The 21902-nt window shown below is 40.8% G+C and overlaps 1 protein-coding gene across 1 annotated transcript in view; it reads right to left on the reverse strand.

Annotated features, from left to right (window-relative positions):
- The window catches only part of LOC106583036 (chemokine-like protein TAFA-1), a 265027-nt gene that overhangs the window by 15836 nt on the left and 227289 nt on the right, over window positions 1-21902 (reverse strand). Inside the window, exon 3 of the mRNA XM_014166794.2 lies at window positions 9769-9909. Coding sequence (XP_014022269.1) covers window positions 9769-9909 — 141 coding nt within the window. The remainder of the gene's footprint in view (window positions 1-9768; window positions 9910-21902) is intronic.

Genomic DNA, 21902 nt, shown 5'->3' on the forward strand with positions numbered 1-21902 from the left:
AACTGACTTAATTAACTGACACTACTCTGAGTGAGCGAGTGAGTGACACGGGGAGCAGGGAGAAGACGCAATTGTAGATAGCTGTCACAGCAAGGTTATTTATCATTCAGTATGATTACATCGTACCTGTCTTGACTGCATCAAACCAGGAGACGCTAGTTAAGCTAGCTAGCTAGGCTAATTCAGGCTGCACGCGCTTTCTCGTCCTACACAGTTACAAATAACAACAACTCCATTCAGAATATTAAGTAGCAGCCTACCATTTGGCTCTTGGTTGTTGTAGCCTATCCTCAGTAGTGGAAAAAGTACCCAATTGTCATACTTGAGTAAATGTAAAGATACCTTAATAGAAAATGACTCAAGTAAAAGTGAAAGCCACCCAGTAAAATAATAAAGTATCCCAGTAAAATACTACTTGAGTAAAAGTCTAAAAGTATTTGGTTTTAAGTAAACTAAAGTATCAAAAGTAAATGTATTGCTAAAGTATACCTAAGTATCCGAAGTAAAAGTAAAAGTATGAATAATTTAAAATTCCTTTTAAATTAAGCAAATCAGACAGCACAATTGTATTTTTTATTTTATTTACGGATAGCCAGAGGCACACTCCAACACTCAGAAATAATTTACAAACAAAGTATTTGTGTTTAGTGATTCTGCCAGATCAGTGGCATTTGGTATTACCAGGGATGTTCTCTTGATAAGTGTGTGAATTGGACCATTTTCTGTCCTGCTAAGCATTCAAAATGTAATGAGGACTTTTGGCTGCCAAGGAAAATGTATGGAGTAAAAAGCATATTATTTTCTTTAGGAATGTAGTGAAGTAAAAGTAAAAGTTGTCAAAAATATAAATAGTAAAGTACAGATACCCCCAAAAGCGAATGAAGTAGTACTTTAAAGTATTTTTACTTAAGTACTTTACACCACTTCCTATCCTTCTCCTTTAACTTTTAATTCCATGTTCCATTGATTATATATCTCCTAACCTTTGCCACACATGGAGGCTCCGTGACTGTAGCCTATTGCCGCTTTGATGACGTGTGATTGGCCAACAACAACAACAAGCTACACGTGCCACGCGTCACTCTTGTGAAAAGCAAGAGCAGCAGAATAAATTATACAATTTCTCTCTTTCTACTGCTGCAGTCGCGTTTGGATCTGTGTGGATCCTTCTGGACAAGTCAGTTAAAACTACACATACCTGAGACCTGTGACAATCATATAAGATCCGACTCAGAGAGTGACAATACTTAGAATTCTGGATTCGGACCCCCTTGGTACAAGTGGATCCGTGAAGACCTCTATTCTACATGACAGATCTCTTAAAGCATAATCCACCTTTACATTGAGGTTAAGAACAAATTCATATTTACAATGATGGCCAGTGACGACTGGGAAGTGCGGTGCAATAAATACAGTAACAAAAAAACATTGAAATCATAGGACAAGACAGACATCACAACACAGAAGCACAGGGACATTATGACAAACACAAAGTCAATACAGAACAACATGGGCCAGCATCCCTGTGGAGCGCTTTCAAGACCTTGTAGAGACCAATTGTGTTAGTCATTTCAACGAATTGAGACTGTTCTGAGGGCAAAAGGGGGAGCAACTCAATATTAGGAAGGTGTTCTTAATGTTTTGTACACTCAGTGTAGAACGCATATGATGAGACGTGTAAGGGGAAAACCTGACGGCAGAATGATAAAGCATGTCTAGATTCTCAAGGGCTCCCTTGCATGCTGACCTGTAGATGACGTCCCCATAGTCAAGCATCCACACAGGGGTAGTTACAGTGTGTGATAGACTGAACCCAACACATGTCTGACAGGTAACACAATGTAACACAATGTAACACAATGTTTGAACACCTTGACAGATGAGCGAACATAATTGAATGTTGTCCCAGTTGAGTTTTGAGGGCATGCCTGAAGTTTCAATGAATAGTTAAAGCTGCAATGTGTACATTTTTGGGTGACCCGACCAAATTCCCATAGAAAGTTGTAGATCTGTCATTCCCAATGAAAGCACATCTAAGAAGCGGTAGATATGTTCTATCTGCGCTATTTCTATACTTCGTGTTCTTAAGTTTTGTTTTTGAGTATTTTACTTTAGGTTTTGTACAGCAGTTTCAAACAACTGAAAATAGATTATTTTTGGTTATTGAACATATATTTCACATCAGTTTAGATGGTACAATGATTCTCTACACTATACATGGACTGGACTTACTTGAAATGAATCAATGGCCTTTTCCTATGTCTTGGCTTTTCTGCAGGTGTTGGGGGCATGGATCAATAGTTTACACTGGATAACGGGGAACTCTCTCTGCCTCTCTCTAACGCCCCTCTGGCCCTCCAGTGCCCCTCTGTCTGGCACCATGTCCCTCCAGCCTCTAATAGTCAGCAGCACTCTTCTACTCTCCAATCAATCTACAGTACCTCAACACTCGGTGTCTGTGTCTCTAACCCATCACTCATTTATTTCCAAATCAATCAGTCATGGGAGTCCTATCTCACCAGACCAGTAACAAACCCCCAAACTGGGCATAATGAGCTGATGTTTTAATGAAGAGGCCTGATCAGTCCTTACACAGAGAGATGAGCCTGGCTGAAGTCCCAGGGAGACTAGCCATTTTGTAATGGCAGTAATAAGACTGGGGAAGGTCAACAGAGCTGGAATAATGAAGCCAGTGTGTGATTATGGAGGGGCCGAGACAGAGACCCTAGATCTGAGGTCATTATTTTGTATTAATCGCTGCTCTGCACAGTACCAGACTGGCTCTTGATTAGCTACACAGACACTATTGTTTGGCCTCTCAATTATTACATGTCCAAGATTTTACAATCATAACGACTACCCAGGGACTACAGCCTGTATTTATGGAATGTGAAAAGTGTATATTTGCGTGTGTGAGTGTGTGTGTGTGTGTGTGTGTGTGTGTGTGTGTGTGTGTGTGTGTGTGTGTGTGTGTGTGTGTGTGTGTGTGTGTGTGTGTGTGTGTGTGTGTGTGTGTGTGTGTGTGTGTATTGTATGTGTATGTGTATGTGCTTGTAATAGTGTTTTCTTTTTCTTGAAGTGTGCCCGAGTGGTCATTGTAGAACTGTATCACCTCTGGTGAGAGTTTTTGAATTTCCCATGACTTGTCAATTGTAACCTGTACAATTGCTCTTGCAAAAAGAATGTTGACAATGGATGGAACTTTAAAGTGTCCAGACGTGAAGTAGTATATGTGGAATTATGCAGAGCGTAGAACACAAAGAATAGCCCTGGCTGGCTGAATGACTTGCTGAGCACTTCCTCTCTTGTCAGTTGATTTGTCAAGTGTCCAATGATGCCCGCTTTTACGGAAGAGTTTTGTGGAATGCAACAAAGTTGGAGGACGTTAGCTTCCTGGTTCTATTCAATAAGAAAAATAAACAACTCTGACTCAGGCATCCTTTAGTATTTGTACAATTTTTACTTTGCTCGTGTCGGCGGGCGTGCAGCGAGGGAGGAGGCATTGTTTTTCTACAGGAGCTACAGCCCTGTTCTGCTGACCTTGTATTGGCACCAGGTTGAGGCCTTGCAGGCTTACTCATCACAAGTGGGTCTATAACTGAGTAAAGCATGCTGGGAAAGACAGAGGTCTTCCAATAAGTGAATTTGATGTTCATTTTGTGTGACTTTGTTTAGATGTCATTGGATTGAAGCCAGGTCTGAAGCATTGTTTTAATGCAGCCAGCACAAGTGTGTGTGTATAAAGAATGCATCTCCTCTGTATAGTCTGAGCAGTGTGTACAGTACACATGTTGTAGAAGAAAATTATTTTATTCTTGCCTTTCTTGATGATCCTGCTGAATCATATTATGAAATGCACTGAGTATACCAAACATTACGAACAGCTTTGTAGTATTGAGTTGTACCCCCTTTTGCCCTCAGAACAGCCTCAATTCGTTGAGCATGGACTCTACAAGGTGTCGAAGCGTTCTACTGGGATGCTGGCCCATGTTGACTCCAATGCTTCCCACAGTTGTGTCAAGTTGGCTGGATGTCCTTTGGGTGGTGGAATATTCTGGAAATACACACTGGAAATTGTTGAGTGTGAAAAACCCAGCAGCGTTGCAGTTCTTGACACAAACCGTTCAAAGGCACTTAAATATTTAGTCTTGATCCATTCAACCTCTGAATGGCACACATACACAATCCATGTCTCATTCGTCTCAAGGCGTATGTATCCTTCTTAAACATGTCTCCTCTCCTTCATCTACATGGATTGGAGCGGATTTAACAAGTGACATCAATAAAGGATCATAGCTTTCACATGGATTCACCTGGTCAGCCTATGTCTTGGACAGAGCAGGTGTTCTTATTGTTTTGTATACTCAGTGTATGTAGCATGTCACATCTTCAGATATAATGAAGTAAGTATTCTCTTTGAAACATTGATATCACTAATGATGGGAATGGCCTTGCGTAGGGAAAATACTATCTTTTGAAGGGCCTTTTCAAACTATGTAGTTTATTCCGAGTGCTTTTGATATTCTGTAGCTATTTAGATGGTTCTTTTGATCAGCAGAGTGTATGGAGGAATCAGGCATCTCTTTCCACCCTTGAAGTAGCTAGCGTCCATGTGTCGTTTCCCCCTGGACGTTGCTCAAATGTACCATGACAACCTGTCATGCTCAGTATTACCCGCCCACAGCCAAACAGAAGGGTTTATTCTCCATCAGTGGCTAGCACCACACTTAATATGCCCAAGAGGGAAAATAAATGTGTGTCTGTGTGTGTACTGTACAGTATGTGTATGTATGAGAGAAAGTGTCTGTGTATTGCTTGTGACAAGATATCATCATTGCTACAGTATAAATAGTATGTGCGCTGTCTGTGGCAGGGTGCAAACAGCATTCTGGACGTGTGTGTGTGTGTGTGTGTGTGTGTGTGTGTGTGTGTGTGTGTGTGTGTGTGTGTGTGTGTGTGTGTGTGTGTGTGTGTGTGTGTGTGTGTGTGTGTGTGTGTGTGTGTGTGTGTGTGTGTGTGTGTGTGTGTGTGTGTGTGTGTGTGTGTGTGTACAGTGTTTGTGCGCTTGCATTTCTCATAGCAGGATAAAAGCAGTGGTGCCGTGACAGGCGCCTAATTTGAGCATATTGCATTGGCCTAGCATGGGCTGTGAGAAATAAGCCTGAGTGTTTGACTTGTTAAAAGGGATGTTCCTCACTAAAAGCCTTGTTGGCCCTGACATAACTGGGACGTAGTTCTACTTGTCAAAGCTAATAATCAATTCCCATGCAGGGATAAGCTTACAGCACTCCCCCACTGAGTATGTGAGGCACCAGCCTCCAACACAAGCACCACATTCCCATGCATTAATAAATACCCCAATCATTTACCAATCCCAGAGGAAGAATCACTCAAAAATACACATCTCGCATATCCACAAAGGAGTAAATATTACATATAAAAGAATGGAACTGGAACTGTTTTATCTTAATGCAGTCTTTTTTCTCTGTTCTGTTTAGGGGTTTGCCTGTAGGATGCTAATGACAGTTAATACACCTGTCTCAAAGGAGAGTAATCGATCTCTACGTCTTGCCACTCAGTACAGGACTTGGTGCATGTGTAGGGAAGATAGGGTGCTGTGTGTGTGTGTGTCTGTGTCTGTGTCGATGGGACAAACACAGCAGGTATCCACTGGAGGGTAAGATGAGCCCGGCTGGGTAGCAGCATCGTTACTCATCGTAGATGCTGCATTAATAATAGGAGACCTGGAGATGAGTTCCATCTGGGCCAGTGCACCCCACCATGCCCCACCCCACCACTGAGGGGACAGTCACGGGACATTGACTACACAGGTCTATAATCCCTCACAGAGTTGAACAGGGACCCGCAGGCTCCACACAAACAACTTTCAGAATGAGTTCACACACTAAAGTCTTGACACTTTCAATGATTTTCCTTGATTGCGGACTCTTTTGTTACCTGTGTATTGTACCAACTGGTTCTATTCCCTGAGCCGACTAGGTACAAAAATCTGTTGGTGTGCCCTTGAGCAAGGCACTTAACCCTAATTGCTCCTGTAAGTCGCTCTGAATAAGAGCGTCTGCTAAGTGACAAAAATGTAAATGCAAAGTTATGATCATCTGAGTACAAAATGGCATCTGTTTTTCTCTGTCATTTCACCTGGTTCTATGAAAGAGGGATAGGCACCACTGGCACACTTCCTCCCTCCTTCTGGGGTGCCGTGGTGCTCACTGCTGGAACATCGCTGCTCAGTGACTTGTCAGTTCCATTTCCATCCCCTCTCTCTATATAACAGGCTGTTAATTAATACAGTAACAGGTACAGGGATTCTTTCCTCACTGCAGGAGCCAGGAGCACCGAGGCATGAAGTGTCTCCCAGCCCTCTCTTCCCCCCTCTGCATCCCCCCTATCCCCTTCTCCTACCGTCTCCATTCATTCTCCCCTCCCCACCACCTCACTCCCCATCCTCTCAACTCTCCTCATATCTTGATCATATCAAACGCTATCACACCAAGGCAATGTAAGGATATCAATCCATCTAACATACTGCACTATATCCTTTCATTCAGGTGGGTTTTCCCTTTGTGAAATGCACTAAATAACATGTTGGGCGCGTTCCTATGCTCAGACATTGTGGATGCTTGACAGAGCTTACAACGGCTGGATAGGTATTTGAAGTATCAGCTAAAGCAATATACAGTTGAAGTCGGAAGTTTACATACACTTAGGTTGGAGTCATTAAAACTCGTTTTTTAAACCACTCCACAAATTTCTTGTTAACAAACTATAGTTTTGGCAAGTCGGTTAGGACATCTACTTTGTGCATGACACAAGTAATTTTTCCAACAATTGTTTACAGACAGATTATTTCACTTATAATTCACCTTATCACAATTCCAGTGGGTCAGACGTTTACAAACACTAAGTCGACTGTGCCTTTAAACAGCTTGGAAAATTCCAGAAAATGACGTCATGGCTTTAGAAACTTCTAAAAGGGCTAATTGACATAATGTGAGTCAATTGGAGGTGTACCTGTGGATGTATTTCAAGGCTTACCTTCAAACTCAGTGCCTCTTTGCTTGACATTATGGGAAAATCAAAAGAAATCAGCCAAGACCTCAGAAAAAATATTGTAGATCTCCACAAGTCTGGTTCATCCTTGGGAGCAATTTCCAAATGCCTGAAGGTACCACGTCATCTGTATTAACAATAGTACGCAAGTATAAACACCATGGGACCACGCAGCCGTCATACCGCTCAGGAAGAAGACGCGTTCTGTCTCCTAGAGATAAACGCACTTTGGTGCAAAAAGTGCAAATCAATCCCAGAACAACAGCAAAGGACCTTGTGAAGATGCTGGAGGAAACAGGTACAAAAGTATCTATATCCACAGTAAAACGAGTCCATAACGACATAACCTGAAAGGCCGCCCAGCAAGGAAGAACCCACTGCTCCAAAACCGCCATAAAAAAGCCAGACTACGGTTTGCAACTGCACATGGGGACAAAGATCGTACTTTCTGGAGAAATGTCCTCTAGTCTGATGAAACACAAATAGAACTGTTTGGCCATATTGACCAGGAGGCCTGCAAGCCGAAGAACACCATCCCAACTGTGAAGCACGGGAGGTGGCAGCATCATGTTGTGGGGATGCATTGCTGCAGGAGGGACTGGTGCACTTCACAAAATAGATGGCATGATGAGGGAGGAAAATTATGTGGATATATTGAAGCAACATCTCAAGACATCAGTCAGGAAGTTAAAGACTGGCCGCAAACGGTTCTTCCAAATCGACAATGACCCCAAGCATACTTCCAAATTTGAATGGGACAAAATTTACCCAACTTATTGTGGGAAGCTTGTGGAAGGCTACCCAAAACATTTGACCCAAGTTAAACAATTTAAAGGCAATGCTACCAAATACTAATTGAGTGTATGTAAACTTCTGACCCATTGGGAATGTGATGAAAGAAATAAAAGCTGAAATAAATCATTCTCTCTACTATTATTTTGACATTTCACATTCTTAAAATAAAGCGGTGATCCTAACTGACCTAAGACAGGGAATTTTTACTAGGATAAAATGTCAGGAATTGTGAATAACGGAGTTTAAATTTATTTGGCTAAGGTGTATGTAGACTCCCGACTTCAACTGTATGTCATAGCAATTTGTGATGACGTGGCACGCAACCATTGGTTGTTGCGTCACATCGCCTTAGCTGTGGAACACACCGGCTTTCTTAAATTTGGTAAGTCAACCAAGTTCGGAGTCCTTAACCTTTGGAGCTCAGTTCAGAACTTTCAAAAAGTTTACGCAGTTGGTTCCAAGGATGAATTTGCTTAGCTTTGTCTGTCTCATGTGTCAGATGTAGCTAAACAAGCCTATGAAATGGATTGAAGAGGGCAGACATACGCCTCCTCATAGTACCGTCATTCATGATGAAGACTGTGTCGTTCCTTTGTGAGGACAGTCTAGATTACTTTGGTCTTTGAGGAGTTTGAGGTGAAACAATAAACTGCATCAGGATAAATTAGTTCTGAAGGACCTAACTTCTCTGTTATGTTCTGTTCTATCTCACTGGGCTTGTGACTGCCTGTGGTCCTTTGCCCTGTTTCCCTGTAACTGCGTCACTCCGTTGATTATTTTCCTCAGGCATTTCAGGTGTGTCAGCCCAGGGGTTCCTAGACTTGTGCTTTTTATTTTTTCATTTATGAACCTAAGCTGCATTGGGCCATGCAATATGCAACATGGGTAATTCTCATGTGCTCAGCTGTGCATCTGAGGTATTGCTTGTCTCCCACAATCCTTTGCAGCACTCACCCAGATTCGATTTAGTCTCCATTTTAGAGTGCTTTGATATTATCTTAATTGACTTCATTAGGACTTCATTAGAGTATATTATTTGAAACTTTTGAAGTTTACCAGTAAACTACCAGAATGTTGGCATCTTTCAAGGATCATAGACTAGTATCGAGTGGCCCTTTTGGGATACTTCAGATTATCACAGGTGTCTGTAATTATCTCTGCCCCTTTGTGTGGCCTTATCACATGTAAACTATATGAAATAATTCAATAACATTTAAAAAAAAAATGAAATGACAAAGCTGTAAAACATTATCGTAAATATAAAACATCAACACCCTTGGTCGTTTAATATGAGGATTTCAGCATGGAATATCCTTCATATTTTTTTTTACACAGATTTATTTTACTATGTCAATATGTACTTGTTGTAAATGTTGTGGTGTCAAACTGGTGACAGTTGTGAAAAAAGTCAATAGTTGGACAAGTTGGAAAGGTAATTGAAAATGGTGCTTTTGTCCTTTCATTATTAAGACTATTTTATCTTGAACAATATGGTGTATCTACATGGACAATATGTACGAGATATAAAAATGAATACTATATATGACTACATTTTTTGAAAGTTATTCAAGTATAAATTACCTACATTTCTACAGATTGCCATAGATTTTCAGTTAATTACTAAAATTACTGAAGATTCCAGTAACGTGGGTAAAATACCGGTAGCTTTGCAACCCTACTCATGCAAGAACGAGCCACATTAGGTAGAAAGCTGTTGAAACACCTCAGCGTGTGGCAGTCTCATTCAAAAGTGTGTAAAAGCCAGCAATATTGTAATTACAATCAGCTATAAATGAGTGTAAAAAAGTACCTCAACACTACATTCAGATAACTACATCTTTTTAGAATATTAAGCCATATGTGATATTAAAAATGAAAAAGATGCTTTGAACATATCCTTACCATCCACACAAGAGGGTTTGTTGCGTGTTGTCCCGGCCACCTTTCCCGGTAGACAGGAGCACTTGACAGTCTGGGAGCGCTCCTCGATACGGTTCTTATTACAGCACCGGTGGGCTGCGATCACCTCACACGTACCTCCTTCTGAGGACACACAGACAGAGGGACAGAGACACATGGTTAGCTGACACATGGAGCTGAGGAGTTTGGTTGGTTAATTACTGTGGAACATATACTACAACGTCAAGAGTAGGGTTGATGTTTGATGATGTTTGGTATATGTACAAAATAGTGTTAGAAAGGGAATAAATCCCTGATGTGAATTCTATATAGACCAAATGATCGACAGTGTGCTAGAAAAATACATTGTACTAAATAGGCCCATAATGCTTCTTTTAATTAGCTTCTATGCTTACTCACTTCATCTTTTTAAATGACTACATTTATCTGAGGGTAAATACCTTTCTGTTGTTTTTAACAACCTGAACTTAATTAAATCATGAGTTCATATAATCACATACTACACATTTTAAAAATACTGCTGAAAATAAATGTAAGGCACATAAACATGAAATTACTATGTTATCCTCTTCACCACAGCATGCGCTGCAAATTGCCCCTAGAGGCATTTAGATGATTCTAATTTGACTCTCAGGGTGTTCCTCAATCCATTACAAATCACTCCCTGATGAGGAAATCATGCTCGGCTCTTGCATTAACGTGGCTCTCCTTACATCCCTGAGAGCCTGCATATGATAATCATCTGTTCCAGTAGGTTCAGGAGTGAAGGCCTGGAGAAACGGAGCAATTAAATCTCATTATTACAACACACACCAGGCCTTAACCAGGCTGACTGGGTTAAACCAGCCTCCACTAACAATGGCTCTCCTACAGAGGTGACATCATTTACAACAACAGCAGCACAATGGACCTCGTTCTGACAAAAGAGGGTGTCAAAATAATGTGGAGGAGAAATGTGCCACTGATGGGTCAAAGTAACAATAAGGATCACCCTGGGGAGCGAGGGGCTGATGGAACCTAGGGACGTCCCTCCTCTCCAAAAAATGGAGAGAGGAGAATGGAGAGAAAGAATGGATAGAGAGAGAGAGGGCAGGGGCCTGCCAGAGCCCCGACTGGGCCGGTGAGTAATGAGGGAGCCACTGGAAGTGCCCCTTTCACATAGTTATAAAGTGGCGTGCTAATGCAGCCAGCGGAGCTGCAGGAGAGGGGCCCTCCATCACCGTGTGGCCCTCTCCTCACGCCCCGGGAAAAACTCTTCATCTTCCTCTGACAGCCGTCACCACAGACACCATCGTCCAACAATTAAACTGGAGCTCACAGAGGAGAGGAGAGAGGGATGATCAGAGGGAGAATAGGTAAAATGGAACCAAAGAACACTTCCTCTTTTTGTAGCAGTGTGATTTTCTTCATGGTGGTATTGCATTTTAAACATGGTGGTAAAATCGTTATATTGTCTTATTGGAGGATGGCTGTGTAAATGTTTGAAGTGGCTGGATCTTGAAAAAAATATCTGAGCTGAGCTTGGTAACACTTTTCTGTTCACATTTTCATCAAGGTCTGCCATGCCCAGACCACAGGCAGTGGAGACTGGGATTAAAAGGAGTACATTTGCAGTTATGTTGGCCACCGCTGTCCTGCAGAATTAATGTCACTCTCCACAAGCTTCGTTTTTGATACAGTATATCGGGCCATGAGGCATAACACGAACCATAAAAGTGAGGAAAGAATCCCTTGAGTGCACTATATTTAAACCCTAAAACTCACAATATGTTGGATTTATTCAATATTTTACTGGTAGTTTCCTGCCTGGAGACATGCTTTCAAGCCTGTTGTAGAGGCAGCCCTCACAAAATGCCCACCTTCAAGTTCCGACTACTTAGGGAATATTTATCATACCCCCTGGCCTTTTGTCGATGTTGGTCAAAAACCACAATGATTCCATCAGACTCCTAAATGCTGAAAATGCATTGCTATGAGGAATCAATTATTCTGTCAATAAGAAATGCAAACCGGTGTGATGAACATGTACTGGTGTCCTCTCTTCATTTGATCACTGAGCATTTTCAAGGTTTAAAAAGGCTTCTAAAGTTTGTAATTTCCACTTAAATATGTCAGACTTGATTTGCCCTAATGAAAAATGTATCAACTCCTGCAAATATTTCCATTATTTATAATCCATATAATTCACATGTCCTGTTGCTGTAGGATTATTTTTCTGATGTGAGAAACTGGTCAAATTAAGATTGGACATCTGTATGAACTGCATTTCAAAGGACATTCAAAGAATATGGTATCATCTCTTCTTCCAAACTCATCTCTTCTATCTCACCTCCATATGGGATATTTGATCAAAACATGCGTGTGTGTTCTTGCATTTGGGCGTGCCTGTGTGTATGTGGATCTGCATGCATGCGTGTGTGTGAGTGTGTGTGCGTGCCTGTGTGTGCACGCGTGTGTGTATGTGTACTTGTATGCGCACGCATGTGTGTGTTATTTAGCTCCAGGCCCTGGGGTGAGATAAGCAGCTCTATGTCCAGCCATCAGCCAGGTGGACATTAGAGCAGTTAACTCAGTACCATCTGTGCAGACAGAGAATGTGAGCAGTACAATAGACCTGATCGGACACCATTGGGCCAGAGGGGAGTGATATGCAGAGGACAAATGGCCACTTGGACAGTACATTATGCTGTCCACATACAGTACACCTAAGCTCACTTGGACCATGTCAGCATGGGGCTAATACTTGTCTAATACACATTCTGAGCAGGTCATAATACATGCCTGTGTGTTGCATGCCTGTGTGTGTGCATCTGTTCCTGGCCTGTATGTGCACATTTGTGTGTGTGTCTGTGTATTTGTCTTTGTGTATGTGAATGTAAACAAGGTGCACTGTACATCTATGTGTGCAATTGCGCGTGCATGTGTGTTTGACGGATGGACCGTTCACAGGCTGTCACCCAGCTAGAAGGGTTCATCCAAACAGGTAAGATGGGGTAGGTGGTTCTGCTTTCTACCCTTCGGTGGGATGAGGTGAAGGGCATCAATGAGAGCATCGACTGGTCATTTTTCTCCTCGGAGCCCACAGTGACAGCAGTCATTAGGCAACTGGTTGAGGTGATTATGTTTAAGGAAATCAATTCTTCCTTGTCTTCAGCTTAGCCCAACGGCCAATTAAAACCCCACTAACGAAGGAGCGCTGGGATATGAAGAGAGAGAAGAGATGAGAAATGGAAGCTTACAGATCAGAGTCATTATTCACAGTAATGAATTAACCGCTCATGATTAAAAAGCAAAGAAACCCAAGTTTGAAATCAGTAGTAAGGTAGGATTGGATGTGTGCTGCATGGTGTGTATTGTATACACCCACGCATATGCACATTCCAGTATGAATCTCCTATGGCAACATCAGATGAAGAGAAAACTCACTGGAAAGAGAAGGAGCTTTGTGTTTTGACACTTTGGGGGACAGGGGTGTGCGGGCTACCAACTCCCCTCTCACTAAATCTGTCAATTTCAGACATGGCGACAATAGCACTGTTTTTGTCTATGTCAGTGCAGAGATAACAGAATGCCTCCCCAGAAAACCAAAATTGTGACTTATTTTAGGAAAGTAGGCGTATGTCGCGCGTCACTACTTCACAGGAGAATTTTTTTAATAAAAATGTGTTTTTTGGCAGAAATGCCTTCTGGAACATGTGAACTTTCATGTTCCTTAATTACAAACTTGATTGCCATATGTAAATACAAATAAAATGGTTAAATTATGATCTTAGTTGGTTTAGCCATGGAAAAAGACTGGAACCTTCCCGGTAGCCATGATTGGCTGAAATAATGGATGGGCTGGACATGCTGAGAGATGACTTTGGATTGGTCTGCCATGTAGCACGCTTCTGTCTATAACATGACCTGCTCAGAATGTGTAGGTAATCCTTTCTAACGTGTCTTTTTTGAAAGATTTCACAAAGAACTTCAAAGGTTTTGCTCTCCACTTTCTGCAGGACCAAGTTTTGAAATCAGTGGAATGCCCGGTGAAAGCAGAGTATGACAGCAAAGGAGATGGAGAAAAATCTGCCGTTTGATTGTAAATATGTGGAGTGAGTTAAAAAGAGAACACACAGGCTGTTTTATAAAACACCTGTCTCCGGATTACATCTTCAAACTAAGGGCAACTATGGCATCTGTGACAGAGAGGGAGAAGCATTCATTCTTGTATATGAGTAAAAGAGTCTAGCTAGCCACATTTGAAGATATTACATGTTTCTAGTTTTGTCAGAAAGTCATTTTCATGCAAGTTAAAGCGTACTGTTAGATAGCTAGCTAATGATTGCTGGCTGGCTTGCTAGCTAACGTTACGTGTATGATCTGTGTAGTAATATTATTCGTATCTTAGAGCCATTTGCATTATTAGGTATAGCCTTATGTTAGCTAGCTAGCTAACATTGACCCTAGTTGATTAGCTACCTGCAGATTCACGCAGGGTAGTAACATTATGAGTTGGGATTATGGCTCATTGTTTAGCTAGCTAGCTAGCTAGCTACATGTCTAAATAAAAGACTCCACTATGCAAGTAACCATTTCATAGTACCATTTACACCTTCTGTATCCTGTGCTAGTGACATACACTACTGTTCAAAAGTTTGGGGTCCCTTAGAAATGTCCTTGTTCTTGAAAGAAAAGCATTTTTTCCCATTAAAACAACATCAAATTGATCAGAAATACAGTGTAGACATTGTTAATTTTGTAAATGACTATTGCATATTTTTAATGGAATATCTACAAAGGCTTACAGAGACCCATCATCAGCAACCATCACTCCTGTGTTCCTATGGCACGTTGTGTTAGCTAATCCAAGTTTATCATTTTAAAAGCCTAATTTATCATTAGAAAACCCTTTTGCAATTATGTTAGCACAGCTGAAAACTGTTGTTCTGATTAAAGAAGTAATAAAACTGGCCTTCTTTATACTAGTTTAGGATCTGGAGCATCATCATTTGTGGGTTTGACTACAGGCTCCAAATGGCCAGAAAAAAAGCCTTTCTTCTGAAACTCGTCAGTCTATTCTTGTTCTGAGAAATGAAGGCTATTCCATGCGAGAAAATGCCAAGAAACTGAAGATCTCATACAATGCTGTGTACTACTCCCTTAACAGAACAGCGCAAACTGGCTCTAACCTGAATAGAAAGAGGAGTGGGAGGCCCCGGTGCAAAACTGAGCAAGAGGACAAGTACAATAGAGTGTCTAGTTTGAGAAACTAGACAGTTTTTGCAGCTTCATTAAATAGTACTCAACGTCAACAGTGCAGAGGCGACTCCGGGATGCAGGCCTTCTAGGCAGAGTTGCAAAGAAAAAGCCATATCTCAGACTGGCCAATAAAAATAAAAGATTAGGATGGGCAAAAGAACACAGACACTGGACAGATGAACTCTGCCTTTGGATGGTGTATCAATACACAACATCACTAGAGGCTTCCTTCCTAAGTCAACTTCTCAGGGATTTCACCATGAGGCCAATGGTGACGTTACAACAGTTACAGAGTATAATGGCTGTGACATGAGAAAACTGAGGATGGATGAACAACATTGTAGTTAATCCAAAATTCTATTTGACAGAGTGAAAAGAAGGAAGCCTATGCAGATTACAAATATTCCAAAACATACATCCTGTTTACAACAAGGCACTAAAGTAATACTGCAAAAAATGTGGCAAAGTAATTAACCTTTTGTCCTAAATACAAAGTGGTATATTTGGGGCAAATAGAATTTAATAACACCTTACTCAATACCAGTCTCCATATTTTCAAGTAATGCGGTGGCTGCATCATGTTATGGGTATGCTTGTAATAATTAAGGATTGGGTAGTTTTTCAGGATAAAAAATAAGCTGAATGGATCTAAGCATAGGCAAAACCCTAGAGGAAAACCTGGTGCTTTCCACCAGACACTGGGAGATGAATTAACCTTTCCAGCAGGACAGTAGCATAAAACTGTCACGACTTCCGCCGAAGTCGGTCCCTCTCCTTGTTCGGACGGCGTTCGGCGGTCGACGTCACCGGCCTTCTAGCCATCGCCGATCCACTTTTCATTTTCCATTTGTTTTGTCTTTGTTTTACACACCTGGTTTCAATCCCCCAATTACTTGTTCATTATTTAACCCTCTGTTCCGCCATGGTTTTTGTGAGTGATTGTTTGTATGTATCTGGTCCGTTATTGTGGGCTAGTTTATTGTGTTGTATTTATTGATTCCTTGAGTAAAATTACGTTCCTTACTCATATCTGCTGTCCTGCGCCTGACTCCTCCACACCAGCTACACACAGGCCAATTACAAAACACAAGGCCAAATCTACACTGAAGCTGTTTACCAAGAAGACAGTGAATGTTCCTGAGTGGCCTTGACTTAAATCTACTTGGAAATATATGGTAAGACCTGAAAATTGACATCTAACAATGATCAACAACCAATTTGACAGAGCTTGAATAATTTGGCAAGAATAATGGGCAAATGTAGCACAATCCAGGTGTGGATAGCGCTTAGAGGCTTACCCAGAAAACCTCATATCTGTAATAGCTGCCAAAAGTGCTTCTACAAAGTACTGACTCAGGGGTGTGTATGCTAATGTAAATGAGATATTTCAGTATTTCCTTTTTACAAATTAGTAACATTTTCCAAAAATACGTTTTCTCTTTGTCATTATGGAGTATTGTGTGTATATGGGTGAGAAAACCCTCCAATTTAATCAATTTTGAATTCAGGCTGTAACACAACAACATGTGACCTGTTTCAGTAAACTAAATGTATGTCGCCGGTCACTACTTCACACGAGAGCCATTTGAAGGTAAACCTTTTTTTTAATAAAAATGTGTTTTTTGGCATAAAATGCCTTCTCGAACATGTGAACTTTCATGTGCCTTAATAACAAACAAAATGGCAATACATAGGATAATGTAAAATGTATTTTTGCTTTTGGGGGGGGAATAGAAACACCATAATATAAATCAATTTAATTAAGCTACAATTTCATAAATAAATAATAAAGGCCAGTTTCAGCTTCTTTTCATGCTTCTGTACACAAATCATTTTGCCGCTGCAGTTTGAGATTATTCATTCCCGTTTGTTTATGAAAAGAAGCGGATACTGGCCTATATTATTTACAATGTATTTCTGCTATTTTAGATTAATTATGGAGTTTCTATTCCAAGAAAAACTCAAATACATTTTACAGTAGCCTATGTATTGCCTACCTAGAATATCAGTTAATACATTTGAAGTACTTCATGTTAGAAAGTAGAATATAAACTAGATATAGGATGCTGTGGTTGGGGAAGGCTAAATAATTACAACCGAATAGGCCTAATTAAAATAAAAGTGACAAAGGAAACAAATAACGCTAGGCAGAGCATGTCCAGAGCTTGTGGCTGGGCAGTACCGGAGCGAAATTTAAGCGGGAAAGAAGGCCGACACCATTTAAAAAAAAGATCTGCTTGAATTACACTCTGCTACTCGCTCCACACTCACCCATTTAGATGCTCTGGCATTAAAAATTAGCCCTGCTTTAGGCTATCAAAGAACTGTCAATGAATAATCATGTCAATGGATGGAATCAGTGACTTAATGGCTGCAGCAAGCATTACACGGTCTGACAAGCTGCATAACAAATGAGGCCTACTAAGACAAAAGAACAATTAAGTCGTTCAAATGAGGTACGAAGTCGTTCAAACTGGATCATTCCAAGGGTCTACGTTTTTGTTTTTTTGTCACAACTTCCGCCGAAGTTGGTGCCTCTTCTTGTTCGGGCGACGTTCGGCGGTCGACATCACCGGCTTTCTAGCCTCCGCCTATCTACGTTTCTTTGTCCATTTGTTTTGTCTTGATTGTACACACCTGGTTTCCATTACGTTATAATTGATTCCCTATTTAACCCTCTGGTTCCCACATGGTTTTGTGCGTGTTTGTTCTTTGTTAAGTGGTCGCTCTTTTGTGTCGAGCTGGAATATTTTCCCTGTATGGAATTAGTTTGTGATTTATTCGAGTAAAGTGCCTTTTTACTCAGTTCTGTGTCCTGCGCCTGACTCCGTCCTACCCGCTGCACACTGACACTTTACATTTTTCTTTTGCTTTGGCTTCAGGACTTCCGTACTGTTCAAATGTCCTATGAATGAAATAATGTGCAGATTGTCAACAGATGAAGTTAATAAAATATGGTTGTGTTTGTATGGTAAAATGCTGTTCAAATGTCCTATAAATTAAATTAAAATGCTATGTGTCTATATAACCTTCAAGTGGGCCTACAATACAGCCCTAAAATGTGAATTGCCATTAAACCTGGAGAGAAACATAGTAGGGATGTATTCCAATCTGCTGTTTTATGCTTTAAGGAGCTACCAGTTTGCATGCTGAGAATTGTGTGGCAATATCAGGTAAGATTTAATATAACATGTTCCAAATGTTCTTAAAATGTTCCAAGGACCTCCAAGACAAGTTAAAATGTATATTGCATGAACACCAATGGAATATTGTGAACTTATTTATGGACTTATGGACTTATTTCAAAATTGTGGAACATTGAACAACATTGTGGGAATGTTCTGTGCAACCTATGTGAATATCCCAAGAATATTCTTGCAACATCCCAGACAAGTCCCATAACTTAATTAAATGTTCTACCAACTTTTAATGAACGTAGACCGGGGTGTTCTGTCAACATTCTTACAGCGTTATAGGAACATCCGGTGCAACCTAACTTAAACATGGTATGAATGTCATCACAACTGAGCATATCGTGTTTTGGGGACCTATCTCTTGTAATGTATCCACACTGTGCCCACAACCTAATTAAATGTTCTGTGAACTTTTAAAGAACTCAGAAAGGCTGTTCTGTCAAAATTATTGCAACATCAAAGGAATGTTTTGTGCAACCTGATACAGATGTCAGCACAACTGGACTGTTTTTGTGGTTTGGGAACATACATTTTTGATGTCCCCACAATGTTCTCACCAGACTGTTCCCACAACCTAATGAAACATTCAGAGAACCTTTAAAAACAGATTAAATGTGTTCTAGGAACATTCTTGCAACATCAGATGAATGTGTTTTTTGCATCCTAAAAGAAACATTGTAGAATCATCCACACAGCTGGACAGTTTTTGTGTTTTGGGAAAATCATCTTTTGTGATGTCCCCACAATGTTCCCACCTGACTGTTCTCACAACCTAATGAAACATTATGGGGACCTTTAAAGAACAGACACAATGTGTTCTAGGAACATTATTGCAACATCAGGTGAATGTTTTATACAAACATTGTATTATCATCAGCACGATCCGACAGTTTTTGTGTTATGAGAACATTTGCAGCAACCTAACGAATGTTCTGGAAACTTTCATAGAACCGATTTTGGTTTGCTGGGAAAATATTACTGTTAAATTGTGTTATTATATTACCTGGAAACCTAATGAGAACTTTTGGAGAATGTTCTGTGGGGGTTCTTACAGGTGTTGTGCCCAACATTTTTGTGAAAGTTATGAGAACATTTCAAGGATAATTCATAAAAATTTTTAAAAAAAGAATAGATTAAACCCTAACTATACTGAAAAGAAATACAAACGCAACATGTACAGTATAGTGTTGGTCCCATGTTTCATGAGCTGAAATAGAAGATCCCAGAAATGTTATATATGCACAAAAAGCTTATTTCTGTGTTTACATCCCTGTTAGTGAGCATTTCTCCTTTACCAAGATAATCCATCCACCTGACAGGTGTGGCATATCAAGAAGGTGATTAAACAGCATGATCATAACACAGGTGCACCTTGTGCTGGGGACAATAAAAATCCACTCTAAAATGTGCAGTTTTGTCACACAACACAATGTCACAGATGTCTGAAGTTTTGAGGGAGCGTGCAATTGGCATTCTGAATGCAGGAATGTCTACCAGAGCTGCGGCCAAAGAATTGACTGTTCAATTCTCTACCATAAGCCACCTCCAACGTCGTTTTAGAGAATTTGACAGTACGTCCAACCGACCAAACAACAATGTGTAACCACGCCAGCCCAGGATCTCCACATCCGGCTTCTTCACCTGCGGGATTGTCTGAGACCAGCCATACAGCTGATGAAACTGAGGAGTATTTCTGTCTGTAATAAATCCCTTTTGTGGGAAAAACTAATTCTGATTGGCTGGACATGGCTCCCCAGTGAGTGGGCCTGGCTCCCAAGTGGGTGGGCCTATGCCTTCCTAGGCCCACCTGGGCTGCGCCCCTGCCCAGTCATCTGAAATCCATAGATTAGGGCTTACTGTAATTCATTTATTTCAATTGACTACTTTCCTGATATGAACTATAACTCAGTACAATCATTGAAATTGTTGCATTTTGCGTTTATATTTTTGCTTAGTATATAACTTAATGGGAATCTTAGCTAATGTTCTGGGAATGTTCCCAGTTTGCTGCGTCTCTATGCCCTCATCTCTTCTCAGAATTAACAGCACTCTAATTTATGCAGAGTGTGCCCTGATTGGTAATCATTGACAGAGACTCTGCCAGGATTCTTCAAGAGCTCTGTCTCTCTCTCCCTCAGAGCTGCCATTATATCGTAATGTATCGCTATAACAACAAACACCTAAGACAGAGAGGCCCACTCTAAATAACTCAAAGACTACCTCTCAACCCACAACATCTTAATCACAATTCAATTTTCCTGCATGTTTGAGTGGGTGTTTTGTTTTTGCAGATAAGAGGGCGTCCTTTGTTCTACCTTTTCTTTCTGTGTGAGTTTTTCTTCATTGGCAGTCTCTCACTAACTGACAGCAAATAGTTTAGTTTTAAATGGGAGACAGACTCAATTTGAAGAGTGTGGTTATAATGATCTCTTTCAATAAATAGATAAGGGAAAAATACCCCCAAAAAAGAACTAAAAATGTGTGGCTTTCATTTTTGGAACTAACTGGGAGCTGTGTTCATTTGTCGTTTGTTTGAAGCAGCTGATGAATATCAAATTGAGTTCCTTATCCCCTCCAGTGCTCTTTGGCTATGAACCTTAAAACAATATTTTCTTAATCTTTTCTCCGTGAAAAACATCTCTATTAAAGCACCAACAGCTTTTCATTATCTTCAGCATCGAAGTGGATTGTTTTTCAACCACACTGGAATATAGTGGAGTAAGGCCATGCATTATGGAACAGACACTTCTTTTCAGACAATGTATTTACGCTTGAGTGGCAGACATACTTTAGGTGCAGTACATTCATAGTGAAGTGCTTTTGATCGCTGACAATTAAGTCTGATATCAAAACAGCTCTATTCTGTTTGGCCAAGTCTGTGTTTTTGATCAGTTAGCTGGGTCTTTAACGGGTGGAGTGTTAATCAGCTAGCATCAGAAATTAGGAAAGAAAATGGGAGATATTAATGACTTGTTTTAGGAGGCAGAGGCATCAAAGTGGATGAGCCCCAGCTGTCCCTGTGCATGTATCTTTAACGGTGCTGCATCATCAGCCAGGCAAAGGGATTTAGCTCATCATTACTAAAACATCAAGGAGGAACTCCAGGAACAATCCCCTGATTAGTTAAGATAATGTTAAAATGCGCTATAAAGCAACATAATATGGACTAATGTGACGATATCGGGGCCTCGAGCCTCGCCAGAAAAACTGTCTTCGTGTCGTTCCCCTCTGACTGCACTTAGTGCCTTCCATATTTCATCTGCTTAAATGCACCTTCTGAGTCACAACGTTATTGAAATCACACAGCCCTATGACTAGCACTGAAGGCCTTGGTGTCTTTCATACGAAAGACCCCACATCCATACAGGCAATGCATGTTTAAACAGGCAGCAAGTGTTCTGTGTGTGGATTGGTGGAAATTAGCTTGGTGTTGTATTCTGATGGTGGCCTTGGCGCCCCGGCCCCAGTACCTTGTGGGTTCACACAAACCCTGACCAGGTCATCTCCCAGGGAAGTATGCTGCCTAGGCTGTCAAGGCTCATACTGCCTCGCTGCCACTAACACTCTTTGACTAACACCTCCCGATGAAGAAAAGGAACGTGTGAAGGAACAAAAGTAGGGAGCGTGTGTGTGTCTGTATGTACAGTGCCTTCAGAAAGTACTGTACTTCTTCCACATTTT

The sequence above is a fragment of the Salmo salar genome, chromosome ssa22 (genome assembly GCF_905237065.1).
Source record: "Salmo salar chromosome ssa22, Ssal_v3.1, whole genome shotgun sequence".
NCBI lineage: Eukaryota > Metazoa > Chordata > Actinopteri > Salmoniformes > Salmonidae > Salmo > Salmo salar.